Raw genomic sequence first — 18054 nt, forward strand, 5'->3', positions numbered from 1 at the left:
CGAAGTATGATGCTGATGAGCACCCATTAGATCCAAAGTTCTGCTACAGACTCTCCTGTCTTCACTATTAATAACTTAAAAGCCACTGACAATAGAAGAGACACACTGAAGTTGCAGTAACAGTTCTAACCCTCCCCCCGTTTCCCCTCCCAGCTTTTGCTCTCGAAAGCTGCACTTCCCTGGCTCTGCTCCCAGGAGTCGTCCCCCCCTCAGCTGTTGTAGCAACACGTTAGCGAAAAATGCATCATTTCAGATTAGATTTTGATCTTTTTAGGAAGAGAAGGATGATTGTGAAGAAACCTCTCTTCATTGAGGGGAACAGGAAGCAGATAATCTGGTTTTGGTTTTGGTAGGTGCTGCAGGAGAAGATGAATGAGTTAAGAGCTCGGGCTCCCGCAGCCGGTCCAGGATGCTCTCCAGGATGCTCTGCTCCTCCGCGCTGGGCAAACGCTCCCACATCCCTCCCAGGTGATCACACCCGAGGGTCCATCCCAGCGGGACGAGCCGCGGGGCTGCAAGGGAGGGTAAAGGGCAGCCTCGTCCAAACGAGACCTCTCCTGCTGAGGCTGAGTAACATCGAACACGGGCACCGGGGTGGAAAGTTTGGGACGTGTCGGGTGCCTGCCGGGCAGGGCACATTTCCCACGGCGCCGAGCGGCCCCGGGTGCCCGGCGGACACTCCCGGAGGTGCTGTGCGGGTTGGGTTGGGTTTAGGAGGGCTGGGGCAGGGCTGAGGAAGTGCATGCAACGAGGAGCAAAATAACAAACGGCTCTGCAAACCCTATTTTCGAGCTCCCAGCAGTGGCAGCCCCGGGGTGACAGCAGCGCCGTGTCACTGCGCAGCCGATGCTCTGGGACGCCGGTACATCCCCTGCGTGAAGTTCCCCAGCGCTGGCAAGAAGTGGCGCAGGTAGATCTCGGTGTCATTGCTCAGGTGGCAGTTCTGGGGAAGGAAAAGTGTAAATAACTTAGAGCTGGCAGCGGGATTTGGCAGCAGGGACGGTGGGTAGCCAGGCTTCCAGCCCAGACAGGCGGTTTGCTTGCCTCCATCGCCACATAAATCATTCAGAGCGGTGAGGATGCTGCCCCGGGAGACTGGGGTTTGTCCTTTGCTCAGAACATGTGCCCCGCGGCTCAGAACATGTGCCCTTGGCCACCGGTGTGACCCCCACGGCCACTGCTCGGGGTGGTGGGGCTGGCGGGGACTGTCGCCCTCCTCCCGTGGAGACAGGTTATCCTGCAGTGCCCGCTCTGGCCCCACCCAGGAGAGGCAGTGCCTGTGATCAGCCCCGTACCCCGGGAGAGCGGGGCCCTGGGCCGGGGCACCCTCCTTACCGTCCTGCCCTGCAGCCTCCGCAGGTTGGTGACCAGCGGCTCGTAGTCCTTGCAGCGGGTGACCCTGGCGAGCGCCTCGGCAGCCTGGCACAGCAGCTCCCTCTCCGACAGCTGCGGGACACGGAGGGGAACGGGTCAAGCCACCGAGCTGGTTTAAGTTGAAGCTACTTATCCAGGACTGGCAGGAGGTTTCACAGTGGTTTCCCAACCTGCTCCCGTGTCACAGCTGCAGTCGCAGCCCCTGCAGTGCCCCGGGCCCTGGGCTCTGCCCCGGGGTGAGGGCACAGAGATGTGGGATGGAGGCACAGCCTCGCCCCAGTGCCCACCTGAGCAGCTCTTGGGTGACCAACAAAGCTGCCCGAGCTTCGTGGGCTGTGCCCCGTGGGGGGAGGGCACTGCCTGGTCTGGGTTTATTATGACTGCCTTTTCTGCCTGTCTCTCCATGGGTGTTTTACCTCTGGGCTGGTGAAGGAGACCTGGGCCACCCGGGTGTCATTGCAGGGGACCTGGAGAGGTGACACAAGAGAGAGTCGTCATTACCAGACCATCATGATGAGACCATCCCCGAGGAGTCACCAGCTGTGCCCTCCACCAGGAAGGGCACCGTGTCTCCATCCCTCTCCAGCACCCTTGATGGTGCCACCACTGAGATCCATCTTTCAGCAAATAGTTCCAAACAGGCTCCTGCACACAGGACCTGGGCTGGCACAGCACTTGCAAGCAGCTGTTTGGGAAGGAGCAGGAGGGTCCCTGGGTGCTCAGTGGGAGCAGAGCAGGGACTTCCTGGCAGCTCACACTGCCCCAGGCCACCATGCCCACATCCCAGGCTGCCTCGATCACCCTGCCACAGCAACTTTCTTGTTCCTCAACATTTTTTGCTGCAATGTGCCAAATGTCAGGTGGAAAACTTCAGCTGACCTGACCCCAGCAGCTGCTTGTGCCACCAATCAAGTGCTGATCACACCAAGTCTTGGCTGAGATGGGCCAGGGTGCCCCAGGCTGGAGGTGGGATGGAGTGGACTGAGGGAATGGGAAGGGCTCCTGCAGGCCTAGGCAGGAGTGCCTGGCCTTGGACACCGTGGGACATCAAGGACCATCATCATCATCACCGGGGAAGCTCCCGTGGTGGGTGAGCAGAGCAGGGGCAGCAGGGGCAGCACATTTACCTTCACTGCTGAGTTGAGCTGTCGCACTTGGCGGGTGATCTCCAGCAGCATCTGCTTGTGCAGGTGAGTCACGGACGTGGAAGAGATGAGCTGGAGCAGGGACAGGAGAGCAACAGCTGCCTTCAGCGAGGGGAGCATCCTGTCACCGCCGTCTGAGCACTGCCTGGGCTGGCTGGCCACGGCCTCTGCCTCCTGCTCGGCACAGACCCATTTTTATAGTGTGGAGAAGGACCCGTGTCTCCATTGACTGCCAAATATAGGTGTCTTCCTGTGCTGCTGGCAGTGGAAAGTGACACCCCAAAGAAGGACATTACGTAAGGATGGGACACTTCTCCATCCGTTGAATAATGTTATCTGTTATTCAGCTACATGCAGATTTTAATCACCTCACTGATGGATGAGGAGATACTGGGATGAGAAGGCGAGAATTTCTCTTTGATGTCAGAGGATCTATTTACTATTGAGCGTGTTTGTAAAGTGCTGCTTGTGGGAAACCATGAACATGGGCAGGACTGAACCAGGTACATTGCAAGCTGTGGGTAAAGTCAAGGCATGATCTTATGTGCAGAGAAATACCCAGGGGTGCTTTCCTGCCCTCCACGATGATCAAGACCAACAGTTATGCTGAGGGCTGGCTCTGGGATGTGCATGGCTGGATGCCTGCCAGGCTCCTGCCCTGGGTGTTGGTGTCTCAAGGGAGCTGATGTGAACCCAGCGAGTACCTGGATCTCTCCTCCTGCAAGGCCCCTTCTTCCCTGAGCTGGCACATGGCTGCTCTTGGAGAGGAAGAGCTGAACTGTTTGTCAGAAGAATTCGTGTCCTTTGGCCACCAGGACAGGAGCCCCAGCAAGCTCACACAGCCAAAGATTGGAAACAAAAGAAAACCTCAAAATTTTTATCAAGATGTTAAACATCTGCAAAGATAAAAAAAAAAAAGCTCTTGCATGTAAAGGAAGAAGTAGCTGGGGGGGTTTTCTGGCATGTGGGTGTTTGGTTTCAACCAGGACTTCCTCGGCTCTGTCGCACAAATCCCAGTGTGCGAGGACGGCTCCTGCAGTGCCCAGCTTGGGGTCCCACACCACCCCACGCCACCCCACACCACCCCATACCATCCCACGCCACCCCACGCCATCCCACACCACTCCATGCCATCCCACACCACCCCATGCCATCCCAGGGGACATCAGAAAACCAACAGTAGCTCAGGAATTCAAACCACCACGTTCTTGGGCAGAAGAACAGACACAAACCTGTAATTATTTCCCACCATGGCTGAACTGTGTGGTCAGTGGGAATTTGACAAATGACAATTGTCAGATTGTCCTTTTGCCACACAGGTGAAGCAGCCCCTGGTCCTGCAAACCCCTTGCAGGGGAGCCTGACTTCACCTGGTACCTGCTTAGGGGCTTATAAATAGTGTAAATTGTTGAATTTAAATGTTTCTACATTTTATAAATTAATATTTTTTTTCCAGATTTTCAGTGAAGTCAACGTGTCACAGAGCCTGAGGAAGCCTGAACTTCATATTTCAAACAAACCCCTTCCTACTTCCCTGCATTCTTTCTGTATGGGATGACCATTGACCTAAGGTACAGTGACAGGACTGCAGCACTCATCATTCTTGGCTTGTATTAGCTTGAAAAAATTGGTTTTCCTGGAAAAAAAAACAGATGGTGATGGTTCCCAATCACTGAACTCAAAAGGCTGGGTCAGAGCCAGGCAGGAGCCTGGAGGATTCCCATGGCATCAGGAGGGAGGTGGAGGGGCTGGTGTGTGCCTGGGCAGCTCAGCACAGTGTGTGTGTGTGCCTGTCCCAAAGCCCGTGTCCCCTGAGCCAAACTGCTGGAGCAGGAGGCACCATGGCCCCAGGAAAGATTCCACTGCTGTGCTTTGGGGTCTGGCAATGGCACCATGGTCCCAGCAGGGTCACAGGGCTGTGGGGGCTGTGGGGAGTGGGGACCCCATGGCTGGGAACACCCCACCTGCAAACTGTGTGTGGAGAGCCTGTGTCACCTCCCACAGGGAGATCCCATCATTCCCCAGACTGTTGATGGGGGGTCAGGAGCCTGCTGGGGGGAAAAGTTGACCTGTGGTGTCATTGGGGTTGTGGGGTGGGAAATGGTGGCTGGAAAGTGGAGACCAGTTCTGAGAAACAGTGCTGAGAGGGGGCTGGGGAGGGGGGACAGAGCCATCGGTGTCATCCCTGCAGGAACCAGAGGAACTCCTGCTGAGGCTCCTGGTCAACCAAGCTGTCCTTCCCAAAGGGACTGGGGCACACAGAGCTGGGACACCACGTCCCTGAGCCCAGTGCTGCTGGCCAGGGTGGGCACAGAGCCCCGGTGTGTGAGCCCAGCCTGAACTGGGTCTCCTTGTCATGGAAGGGCTGGTTTTGCTTCCAGCTGCAGCCAGAGGTGTGTGCCTACAGTGCTTTGTTACCCTATGCCCTTCATGACTGATTTAAGCCACATTGGTCCCAACCAATTCAGAAAAATGATCCAAGTGGTTAATTCAGGTGTCTCACACTCCTCTTGCCTCCACGAGTGGGAGAGCCTGGAGGGTGATGGTGCACACCAGGCTGGTGTTGGCTGGGACTTTCCATTCCTCCATCTGTGGATGATGACACCAGAAAATGGAGAAGCCAGCTGAAAAGACCCTCAGTGCAATCAAACCAAGAAATTGTGCTTTGTTCTGTGTCCAAAGTCATGGCTTTCTTCCTTCTTTTTTTTTTCCTTTTTTTTTCTTTTTTTTTTTTCTTTTTTTTCCCCCCAGCAGCAGAGCCAAGGTTGGATGCCACAATCATCACACACGAATGGAGAGCGGTGGGGTTGGCTGGAGCCCTGAGCACCACCAGCATGGGATGGCCTTGGTGGACATGGATGGAATTGATGAAATCAGTGGAAAGAAACAGGTATGACCAATTGCTGTCAGATTTGAGGGGTACAGCTCCCTGTGGCAGCCTCCCCTTCTCTTCCCTGGCTCTGTAGGAAACAGGGGAATGCCAGTCCATAACTTTAGCTGGGCTGAATCTGTGACTCCCCAGTCAAAGAGGCAGTAGCTTTGTCTTGGTGCTGGGCCATCACTGTGGCAGTTGGCAGTTCCCCCCTGGCTGCTTTGGCCACCCCAGCTCAGGGTGGGGACAGGACCTGGCACCGCTGGCAGGAAGGGCATCTGCTCCTCCCGGGTGCCTTTCCTTCCCCCACAGCCTCCTCGTGCTCAGCTGCCCCTCCCTGGCAGTCTGAGCAAAGGGAGGCAACTGAGTCACCTCCCCACCTTTGCTTTGGCAGCCAAATTCATCCCTGTGGCAGGTGGAGGGTTTGTGGAGGGACAGGATGGGATCGTGGCATTAGACACAATGTCAGAACTCAGGAGGTCCAGTGGATGCTTTAATTGAGGTGATATAAATAACTTCAGGTTCTTCGTGAGGGCCTGATTTTAGATGACCCTTCTAACCATTTTCTCATTTCCAGCACTATTTCAGCTGCTTCTTTTACCAAATGCTCATGGAGAAGCCACCACACGTTTTCCAGGCCATTTGTGCTGTTCCTTACTTTCAGAAGGTGGCAGAGAAATTAAATAAGACATCTTATAACATGAAAAAAAGCCCAAATGTGGGTCACAGTGCAATGTGTAGCATCAGCACATGCAGTATCTCTTGAATCAGTGATTGGGTTTACAAATAGGGGATGCTGCCCTGTGCTGGAACCATCCCCCTTCCTTCAGCCACTGCAGCTGGAGGGAAAGGCACACTCCAGCAATTCACTTTTCCTGCAAAAATCAGACTACACAGGTAGGATGGAGCCAGGTGAAGGAGAATTGGCAAGTTGCCTCACATTTCCCAAAGGTGGGATGGTGCAGTGAGTGCAGTGAGTGCAGTAAGTGCTGGCTCCTGGCAGCTCGCCCGGGGGGCAGCCAACCCTGTCATACTGAGATAGATGAGATGATACTTGGTGTGACATTTAAATGCAAAGTTGCAGGGAGACAGCAAATGATTAAGCTTTTGGAAGCATCATCTATACTTATTGCTTTGGTTTGTGGTGTTTAGTTGTAGATAATCACATCTGTTTGGGCTCCTTAATGTAATTTTTAGGGCATGCAAAAGCTTTTGGCTTAAAACATGCCATGTAGGAGGAAACTGTGGGGAGAAGTGAGGTACATGTTCTGTAAGTCAGTTTTTTACTTCAGGGAGATCAGAGAGCAGTTTTGGTTTAAAGACATTTAAAATTTAAAAAAAAAAACTTAAAAATTCTCCGTTGATTAAAAAGTCTTCTCGGAAGTTTTTAAACTCAAAGTGCTCCGGGGCAGGTGTTGCAGCAGCCTGCAAGAAGAGCTGTACTGCAGAATTAACACTGAAGGAAACATCAGAAAATCAAAGTGTTGGGTTTCTATTGCTAGTCTAAATTCCACTTAGAAACAAGGTGTTCAGACAGGAATGTCTTGGAGGCCTCTGGGTTTTTTTCCTAGTGAAAGTTGTTGGCAGACAAACTGAAAATAAGCCGTGGCACTGAAGCAGTGGGTGCTGGGGCACAGGGGGGGAGGAAGGTCTCTTGCACGAGCAGTTCATGCCAGATCCCAACTCCAAAAGCATTTGCCAGGGCTGAAGCTGCAGCCAGACCCAAATCCCTTGGAAGGGATTTACGCCCAACTGGCCCTTCCAGGGCAAGATGTAGGGGCATGGGAAGCATTTGGTGCTCTCAGGAAGCTGCTGGGTGCCTGCCTGCTTTGCAAACACCATCCCAGGCAACTGCCTGATTCTCAACTCCTGATCCCATGGCAATTCCACTCATTACTGTTGTTAGTTTTGTAGTTGTTACTTTTGGCTCTTAGTCACAGTGTGTCTGGGTGGGTGCTGTTCCTGTGGAGTTGTGCGCACGGGTTGCTGTGCAGAGCATCCTATGCTGGGATCTCTCTGCTGGAAACCCACCCTCACTCCAACCACCATGGCAAGTGGACACTCAGGTTCTTCACCACTTAATCACCTGCCCTCTGAGTCACCACAGTAAATCTGTGCCTTGTTTGCCCTAAGATGTCTCTGCTTGGCTCTGTACTTTGTGTAGCATCTTGTAGGGGCAACAACCCCTCTCCTGGGACATCCTCCTACTCTTGCTGCCTTCACCTCCACCTGTGTGCCAGGGCAGGGAGCTGTGGCAGGGCAGGGTTCCCTGAGGTGGCACAGGGGTCCCCGAGGTGGCACAGGGGTGGCTGAGGTGGCACTGGGTCCCCGAGGTGGCACTGGGGTCCCCGAGGTGGCACAGGGGTGGCTGAGGCCCCTCAGCACAACCCAGCTCCCCACGGGCCCCGGGGAGGTGTGGCACAGCCAGACCTCTCTGTCCCCACGGGCAGATCACAAGAAGTGTTTAAAGTTTCTCCTACACTTCATTCACATAAGCACTTTTTTTTTTTTGTTTTCCAGTCCACATGAAAACCATAGGGCTGGTGGTCTCTTTTCCGTGCTCTACACTATTCAAATCATTAAGGGGATTATTTTTTGTCATTTTAATGGACAGGTTGGTTTCCCACCGCGTTTTCTGTATTTTTTTCCAAGTTCTGGCAAAATGTTTAATACGTGTGTGAGGATAAACTTTGCAGCTGGGGAGCAGAGAAAGGCTGGTTTAGGCAAAAATGTGCCCGAAGGACTTCATAGACAAACTGCAAGTCATGGTTTTAGCTTGGGGGAAAGAGCAGTTCAGAATACACAGAGGTTGGGGAGTTCCTTCTGAAGACAGTGCAGAGCTGGGGTGTACATGTCATGCTAAAATAAACGAGTTGCACAGGAAAACTTGAAATTTCAAAGGGTTTTTTTTTTCTGTTGATTGTATCTTTAAGAAAATTTCCCTTCAGGAAGTAGTACTAGAGTCAGTGATGCTTCTTGTTTAAAACTGCAAACATGATGCCCGTTAGTAGCATTTCCTTTGCCTGCTCTCCCCACCTCCCTCCCCAGTTGTGTGTTCATTGCTTTTTTGGGGAATTGGTGAAAACGTAATTGCTAGGAAGTCCCATTCATTCACTTATCTTTGAGTGGTTTCCCATGACTGGTGGCTTTCAGAAAACTGAGGTGGAAATAATCCATAGTTGAAGGGCTTGTGTTCTGCCATTACCCCTTAAGGGGTGCCCCTCACCCCTGCCACAGGTGCCAGGTCTGCCCACACCCCCAACCCTGTCAGCTGCTCCTCACCCTGCAAAATAAAGGCATTCCTGCACCCTGGAGGAGGAGGAAGACAGCAGGCAATGTTCTCAGCCAGAGAGAACCATCCCCATGTTACAGCTTTGGTCACAGTTTGCTGAGGAGCTTCAGCTGGTCACTGCTGACTGCAAGGATTCAAAGAATTAAAGTGCAGCTTCTGCTTGTGGACTCTTACCAAGAGCTCAAGGCAGAAGAGGTGCCTCCTACTTGCCTACAAATAAAGAGAGACAGGTAAGTCCCTTCCCTTGGGGCTTTGGAGGCAGAAAGGCACATTGTGAGAACTCCTGTCTGCACCTTCAGGACTCAAGGCCATCAGGCCCTTTGCATTTTGGGACAGGCCAGCCCTTGGCTTTCCATTGTCACCCCAAGTGAGCAGCAGGTTCCCTCAGGCTGCCATGCCAAGGAAACCCACAGCTGGGCAGGTGAAGCTCAGCATCCACACACATCAACTCTCTGAGGCACTTCTGTACCATTTTCACATTCACAACCACTGCCATGAAGAATCAGAACACAACTCACTGAGCAAAGAGAATTCACTCATTCCTCTGGTTAGAGACAGGGCTTTGCTTTATTCTCAAACAAGCTGTTAGACTTGGGGAAGACTGTGTCTTTGAGCAGCCAGAGTTAGGCTATCTTGTACAGAAAGTAGTAAAAGTTCCATTTGAAGCTTGTGAATTTTGGGTAGACCAGGTGGGTGGCTATGAACACAAGACACCCACCCCTGCTGACCTTGCCAGAGATGGAAGGCAGGCCCTATTCCATTGACAGAGCTGCAGCTGTTCCAGAGAATCTGCAATGGATCTCCCCAACAGGACATAAACAAAGAACTCACAACTTTATTTTCCCTTTTAAAGCACAGAATACACCTAAATTAAACTGCCTAGTATTCATTTAAATTCTTTCAAATCATGGCGATTCCTAAGAAATTCCAGAAATACGTAGAAAGAGATGAAGTTTAAAAGTCTTACAGTTTTAGACTCTGGCTAAAATTGTGACAAATGTTCAACAGGTTACAATACAAAGGAACCATATTTTCAGACCCCTCCACCTGAGCTCTGCCAAGCCAGGCAGTGTATAACGTATCAGTCAGGCTTCTGTAACGTGTCCTCACTGGAGGTTCTAATGAACATAGGAGCCCAGGGAGCTGACACTGCATTTCATGATCTCAGAGCACTGGTCAGTGTTCTTCCTGATCCTGTAGAACGTTTCCACGTACTCAGAACGGCCCAGAAGTTCAACAAAATCTTCATCATGAGTTATCACCAGGAGCTGAAAGTTCCGCTGCTGGGAGCGGCTTTTTATGATCCTGCAAGGAGATATTACTGAGTGTGTGTTTATCTAAAGCAGGGGCTGCTTTTAGAGAACTTGTAAACACACAGCACAAAAATTCAGCTGTCCATAACCATTGACCAACCTAATGCTGATTAGCCACTATTTTTACCAACATTAAAAAAAAAACCCCTCAAATTATTTAAGAAATGCTTTTTCTTTTCCAGATAGAGGGAATTTAAGGTGACTGCTTTGCATGAGTATTTGCAGGTGCCAAGATGTGCCATCTTAAAATGTAATTCACTAGTGCCACCTACTCTGACCACCTGAGAAATACCCATCTTTCAGTGTCACAAGGAGAGCTCACTCACTCCATGAGGGCATGTGCCAGAGACTCAATGTTTTCTCGGTCGAGGTTGGTTGTGGGCTCATCCAGGGCCAGGATGCCACAGTTGAGACAGAATGTTTCTGCCAGAGCAAGGCGAATAATAAGAGAAGCAAGCACCTAATGGAAAGAAATAAAAAAACAACAAAAAACCCCTCACTCTCCAAAGTGTTTAAAGAGGTTCTACATGTGACGAACTATTTAGTTCCATTGCAATCTGTGACTGAAGCTTACAGAACAATGTGCTGATAGTTCACAAAATGACAATAACTAATTAATTACTGAAAAACTACATCACAACTTCCAAGTCTGAATTGAAAGATGGACTCTACAAAGAAGTCAAGTACTCAAAATTCAGGAGATATTGGAAGTAAGGATTCTAATCTGAGGTAAGGAAGCTACAAACTGCCACCTGCATTACCTCCACTCTCTGTGCAAGCCCATCCTACTGCACAGGGAGGGTGGAAATTTGCCTGCATCACTAAGTTTGAGTTACTGAACTCCTGACTACTTACTAAAACTGAAGACAGCAGGGTTTGCCACTGTACATGTTAGTTTTGCATCAACATGCCTCTAATCATACCTGTAAGATCTCTTGAACTAGTGCAAATTACAGGTCACTCAATGGAAACTGTGCTGCCAAAAATATTTTCCAATTATCACAACTGCTGGCACCTCAGTTCATGATCAAAGAATTCTCAGAATATCGGCTCAGAAACTTGTTCAGGTTTCGCTCTCATTTACATAGGACTGCAACGCAACATCTCAACTGCTCCAGGAGACAACACACCAGGCAGCTGGAAACAACTCTGCAGCCCCCACGTGTGGGGGTGTGGCTGTGAGGAACTTCTGACCACAGGTCTGTCATGGCTGGTGACACGAGGCCACTTGGCCAGTGTGTTATTAAAGCACTGGGACAGAAGAATGGGCAGAGCACAGAGCTGTGAGCTGACAGCACAGAAGGAAAGGCAATACCTGGAAGGATGGCTTGGTGACATGAACTGAAAGGTTACAGTCAGCAGTAGGAGAGAAACAAAATGTGGAGGGAAAGAGGTCCTGTCAACTTAAGAGGTAGATGCAAAAAGAAGACCAAAGGCTCAGGAAGATAAAAAACATGGGAACAAATTGATTGACCTAAAGCTGTGGTAACCTCAGACTGGGAGGAGCTGAACTTGAGGAGAGAGGGAAGTCAAAGCCTTCACCCCTGAAAGGAACCAGTCTGGTGCCCAACTGAAACAATGCAGGGTTCAGATGTTCAGAATCACATATTGCAGAATAATATATTGACAGCAACACCCTGTGTGTTGACAGTGGAGGGAAGTTGTACACAACTATAAATCAGAGCTGGAGCCGCCTGTGCTTCGGTCCCTTCTGAACACGAGACTCCTCTGCATCCACCTGGGTCTGCTCTCAGAACCCCTGGGGACTAAACACAAAAAGCCATCACCTTCTGCCCAGCACTGCATCTCCCTCGCATGTCCAGGGCCGTGTCTCCCTTCACCATCACCACCCTGTAATTGTAGTTTCTTCTCTTATCAGCGGCTGAGACGTTCTCGTCGGCATCAGAACGAATTTCTATATATTCAATATCTGAAAATGGGAAGGAGACGGTTTTCACATTATCAAAAATCTTTAAAAATAACACAGGATTAAAGGGAGATGAGGTGTAATATCCAGTAACAATAAAAATTCAGTTCAGAACTCCCACTAACAGATACATCTTTGAAATTAATTTTTCCGAAATGGAAAGAATGAACTCCTGCATTTCCTCTGCCTCAAGGACACCTTACCTTTGGAAAACACAGAAAAGGGAAAAGTAATTCTATTTATCCTGCAATTTACTGTGTATTCTATTTATCCTGCAATTTTAATGTGTAATAAAAAGATTACAGTGGTGAAGAACAGATGTGGCCTTTACAATGAAACCAACTATTTTCAGATGCCAGATTTTCCATCTTGAGAACAAACACTGTTCCATATGCAGTGCTCGATATCAAAAGGATACACATGGGATAAACCAATAAAAAACATTACAAACCTTGCCCTCTGTAAATGTTTCGCCAAAGGTCACGAATTATTTTGTTGATTTCTTCCATCTTCATGCTATGAAATGTCATTATTGCTCTAAAGAACAGCAACAAAACCCACAAAATGTTAGAGATGCAACCATGGACTGCTATGGACTACAGGGGCTTTAGGGCAGGCAGTGGTTCCCTTTCCATTCCCTAAACACTTTTACTAAAAATAGAGGAAATACCAGTTGATTTTGAATGCAGAAACATTTAAAGACTAACGACACACTATTGTGTAAATAATTCTATTGTCAGAAACAGCTCAGTCTCAAGAAGTAGGAAAGTAATGTGGATAAAGTTATTTCCACTTGTTCCACTTGACTTTTCAAGAGAATTATAATTTATGTGTGAGGTGTATTTTCAAACTGACACCAAGAAGATGAATCTCATGGTAAGCCTTCCAGAACAAGTGTTACTCTTCAGCACAGTCCCCCAACAGTGCCATCACCAATAGGAAAGGAGAACCTGAAGTCTCCCCAGAGCAGAGAATTTTTATCAAGAATGTAATTTTATAATTACCCAAACAGGCATTATGACTAGAACTGCCTTTCTCTTCAGCAGCAAGAGTAACACAGAATGTCATTAATAATTTTGAATTTAATTTCCCTGGTGAATATATCAGCATGATTTTAGTTCATTAACAGATAAAGTCCTAGATAGTGTTCAGGAAAGGACAGGATGCTGCATTTCTGACTTGTTTTTTAAAGAAAAACTACTCTAGAATAAAAAAAAAAGCTTGCTCAATGTATGGCAAGCGAACATAGCACAAAAAGCATAGCAGAAATAAAATAATCCTTCTGAAATGCACTTTTATATATACTTTTCCCACCTCTGCTCTTCTACCTGCTCTGGGGAATATTGAGGTATCAAGTCTAATAGGAATTTGTTAAGTTAAAACCAAAGTGTTTTCAACAATTTACTAAATTAACCCCAAGAATGCATTCCTCATCAATATTTATCACAACCTCTAAATATTAAGTCAATAAAGATCAGCTGATAGCACAGAACACCCACAGTGTTGGCTTTCCCAGCCCCAGCTCTGGCCACTGGAGGTAGAATTTTGTCTCACCGATTTTTCAGACGATTACCCATAAGTGATGCTTATCTATTTTTCTTGAAATTACAAGCCTGTTTTCCTGTTTAGCCTTAAATAGAAACAATAGATGATTTGATAGCATACAAAAAGAGCCTAATTCTAAAAAGGAAATTCTTGGAGTGCATCTGCACTGCAGCTGAAGGGAAGAATTACACATAGCTCGGTGCTATTCCACCACTACAACTGGGGGAGTTCAGGGAGCCACATGTTTTACTTTGTACATGGTCACAAATTTGGAGATGCCCTTTTTGGCCAGTCAGCCCAAGACTAGCAAATAAGCTTCCAGAGGAAACAGAAACAATCACAAAGTTTGCTACACTTTCCATCAAATGCCAGACGTGTTTCTTATGATCTTGCCTTCTTTGATATAAGCACAAAACCACCCACGCTGGAAAAGGGCAAAAAGCACCTCTATATTGTAATAATCAAAAACACAATAGTTTACCTCAGCAGATGATCATGGGAAACAAAAAATCTACCTGGCATATCTTATTCATGTTAAGATATGACCAGAAGGTGCTAAAAGACACTGCTATAGAAATGAAAGCAGGGAGACCCAGGTTAATAATGGATTTAAACATGGATTTCACCTTTCCTTATCTCTCCCCAACTGTTGCACTCCAAATACGAGTCCTAACATGTACAACCATACAAACAAGTCCTACAGAGAACTGGGAATGAAATTATAACTATCATCACACTTATCTATGACTGTATTAAAATCCAATTATTACCATCAATGTATTTACTATTTGTACATTATAGACATTAACTTACAGATATCCTACATCATACCAATCCTGTGCAGTTTCTGGTGTGGTTGCATTAATTTACTTTAAAAGTTGTACCTTGTTATGTTATCCTAATATTTAAATGCCAGAATTTATAAAGACAAATTGTAATATATCTCAAAGAATTGTATCCATTTACCATTTCCAGGTTAGCCTGGAAGCCTGAAATTGAAAGCTGCTTTTGCATCAAGGTTATTGATAAAGATGAGAACATTTCAGAATGACCCTCACGTGACAATACTTACTTATCAAGAGCCTTGTAGTAAAGGTCCAGATCTTTGTTCACCAGCTCTGTTGTTCTCATGACAATCATCATGTCCCTGTATTTGTCCTCTGCATCTTTGAACTGTGGCTCTCGAAGCTCCTTCCTGAACCGAACAATCTCCTCCTCAAACCCACGCTGGCGGCCAAGGGCGACGTGATGGTTCCTCTTCAGAGATTCTATTCTCTCCTCCAAATGCTTTTGTTCACTGTGAAACCATAATTGATACACAAGTCTTTTGTATTCAGGGTTACACGATTTTTTAATCAGGGTTCTCATTCATGCTAGACAGTAGCTCATTATATTGTATCTTTAAAGTCTGTAACAGTTAAAATTATAGCACTGATGCCACTGAAACAAAGACATTATTGAAATAAAAACATTTTAAAGTTTGTTAAGAACATATTCAAACCACTATTCTGAGTGGGAGAAGCAGGGTGTCAAGTTCAAATGCTGAAGTGCTATTAACAGAATTATAAAAAATAATTAATTTCATAGGTGGAATTTAACTAGGATACACCGAGCAAAATAAGAAAAATTATTGGGTAAGCTCTAGCAAGCTAAATAAATCTTTCACATGCAAGAACCAGCAGAGGGATAATTACTTTTCAAAAGTGTTTATTATCTGAGCAATTATTATTAAACTACTGAGGTAAACACAGAATTTGCTGCTGGGACCTAAGTGAGCAGACTGAAAATGAAAACTAAATATTCTTATCCAGAAGTATGAATTATTTAAATGTGGATTTAGCAGTGAACATCATGAAAAAGGATTAGGTTGGAACAGGTATGAGCACATATTTCTATTTCTAGCCAGAAGCACTATTTAATTTCACTGAGTCATTTATGTTGTTGTCATGGGGATGTGAAGCAAATACAGGTGTGAAGGAAGTGGTCTACATGTCTGGGGAGAAAAGAGGACCAGGACACACGAAAACACAGTGAGTACAACATTCAGATATTGCCTGAATTCTTCTGCAGAGCCATTCTGTTTTGAAGGTGCTTACTTTTTCATTTGGGGTACTTTCATTTCTCCCATCTCCTTCATAAGTTGTTTTATCTTGTCTTCAACCTTTTTTAGCTCCTCATTCCGACTCCTCAAAGTCAGATTATCCTCCAGCCACCTTTCCTGTACCTGCCTCCCCAGAAAGCAAGGAGGTGTACAGTGTTTCAGTATATTGGTTCTCAATTACAATGTATGAGTTCTGTACAACTCTAAGCATTCTGCAAACATAAAATAATTGGCAACAACCAAAATTATCACAGTGAGCACTTATCTTGTGCTAGAAATGGAGCACAATGGAAATCAGCAGTATTATTTCAGCTTTCAAACTGGAGTAACACTTACAGTATTTACTTTCACAAGTGAACACAAGTGATTCTGTGTGAATATTAATCAATGTTTCAAATGGGGTAAGTAGTTTAGGATGAGATTTAACCAAGCCCCCTATCTCACTTCTACAAGTTAGACAGTAAGTGGGGGGGTAGAATGGGTAAGAATTATATTTCCTATGAAAAACATAAGCAGTATTTGAAATATATACACAGGAATTTAAAGTACATGATAAAATCTGGAGTAACTAGCAACTTTTGGTATTTTACTTAAAAAGGCACATTTTCTCCACACAAAGACACTCCTGAAAATTCTGGCTACTATCCCAACAGACTTAACCCTTTTGGAAATACCATAAGATGACAGTCAAATGTTTTTTGAATTTGCATACACATATCTCAAGATTTTTTTCAGCCTAATGCATGGATAGAAGCTATTTTGCCTAACAGCTTATTAAATAAATTAGAAGGAATTAAAATTTTGCACCAATACAGACCTAGGCAGATTTAAACCAAAACTAGGAATTATTTCAACCTCAAAAAGTATACTTAAACCAACACATCCACCTTTTGAGTGTCAATATCTTGTCGAGTCACTTCCATCTCTTTACTTATCTTTTCCTTCTGTTTCTCACAGGCAGCCAAATGAGAATTTACTTCATCAAGTTCAGACTCCTTTTGCTAAAGAAATAAAATGGTATATGATTTAAGCACAGAAGTACTTTCCATGCAAACCTTTTATTGTCTGGTTTTTAGATTACCTTTTTATAGTCTTCTTTTCCTTGTTGAATATAGTTTTCAATTTCTTTCGTGTACTTGTTTATATCTTTAACTTTCTCATTTATGCCATTTATCTGCAGAGAAAAGATTTCAAATGAAATGTGGTCTTAAGTCCACGAGCAGATGTGCCCTGCATCAAAGATGAGACACTGGATAACTCTACTGCCAAAGTACAATCACTTATCATAACTCTCTTTAATTATCTAATAAAGCCTTCAGCTTTTGAGATCCAAATGCTCCTTATAACCATGAAAATGTCTCTCAAAACAAATGGTGCTTACACAAGAGAGCTCCTTCACCTGGGAAAAGCAAGTGTGACTCTTGGCAAGGACAGGTGATGGCCACCTTTGCCATTTTTCTTAGGTCTATCAGGAAGGGCTTTTCAACCCATTGGCCAATAAATATTGCCAAATGTCCCAAGACATTGTTTGTCAAGACTGCCAAAGGTTAATTACAATAGAGTTCATGTCCTGTCTGACTTATGTTCTTTTTCTTCCCTAAAAGCTCCACCAATTTCAAGCATCTGCTGAAGTTACTGCCCTTTCCTGAAAATAAACTCATTACCACAGTTTCCATACATGCCCAAAAAACAGTATCTAATCCTATCTCCCAGCTATGCCAAGAGCAAACAAACCTTCTCTTGTGTTTCTTTATTACTTGTAGTCCTTTTATTCACTAGATCCTCCTTCTCCTGCTGCAGTTTTTCTAAAGTTGCATCCAAAGGAAATACTTGTTCTTTTGCTTCCTGAAAAGCAGTTGGAAAAAGTCCTTTTTATTTTCACATTCCGTTAAAAATCAGTAATTTTTCAACTGGTAAAAACAGCAACGTGGTTACTTTTCTTTTTTGGGTGTATTAAAAAAAACCCCCAAACATATTAATAAAGTTCTGGATATTGCCCAAGATACACAAAAGCAGCACAGGACAAACACTTAAAAACACATCTCACTGGCCAGGATTAGAGACAGTGTTAACACACCAAGATTATTATTTTTTATTTCAAGGACGACATGGCCAAGGGTTAAATAACAAAGGGTATTTCTCACCTTGATCTCCCTGCCCAAGGACTGCACCTCAGTGCTGAGCTCCACGCTCTGCTCCTCCAGCTGCCGCCGGCGCTGCATGCTGCTCACAATCTGCAGCCTCTCCGCCCTCAGCTCGTTCACTGTGCTCTTCAGCTGCTGAATCTGACTCTGCTGGTCCTGCTTGAGCTTCTGATTCAACTCAATTTTACCAGTAACTGCAGATGAAAACAGTGAAATGGTCAGTCTGTTCTTAAAACCATTACTGTCTTCCTTTAAATCAGGCTGGTACGACTGTACTCAGCGCTGGGGAGGCCACCCCTGGAGTGCTGTGTCCATTCTGGGCCCTCAGCTCAGGAAGGACA

General features: G+C 46.3%; 1 protein-coding gene across 1 annotated transcript in view; it reads right to left on the reverse strand.

Moving 5' to 3' along the window:
- Positions 1 to 9226: 9226 nt before the first annotated feature.
- The window catches only part of RAD50 (RAD50 double strand break repair protein), an 18466-nt gene continuing 9638 nt past the window's right edge, over positions 9227 to 18054 (reverse strand). Inside the window, 10 exon segments of the mRNA XM_029962971.1 lie at positions 9227 to 9988; positions 10323 to 10456; positions 11784 to 11926; positions 12375 to 12460; positions 14541 to 14765; positions 15565 to 15692; positions 16457 to 16570; positions 16651 to 16743; positions 17304 to 17414; positions 17714 to 17954. Coding sequence (XP_029818831.1) covers positions 9802 to 9988; positions 10323 to 10456; positions 11784 to 11926; positions 12375 to 12460; positions 14541 to 14765; positions 15565 to 15692; positions 16457 to 16570; positions 16651 to 16743; positions 17304 to 17414; positions 17714 to 17954 — 1462 coding nt within the window. The 3' untranslated portion in view covers positions 9227 to 9801.

The sequence above is a fragment of the Manacus vitellinus genome, unplaced genomic scaffold (genome assembly GCF_001715985.3).
Source record: "Manacus vitellinus isolate BGI_N305 unplaced genomic scaffold, ASM171598v3 scaffold_51_pilon, whole genome shotgun sequence".
Classification (NCBI taxonomy): Eukaryota; Metazoa; Chordata; class Aves; order Passeriformes; family Pipridae; genus Manacus; species Manacus vitellinus.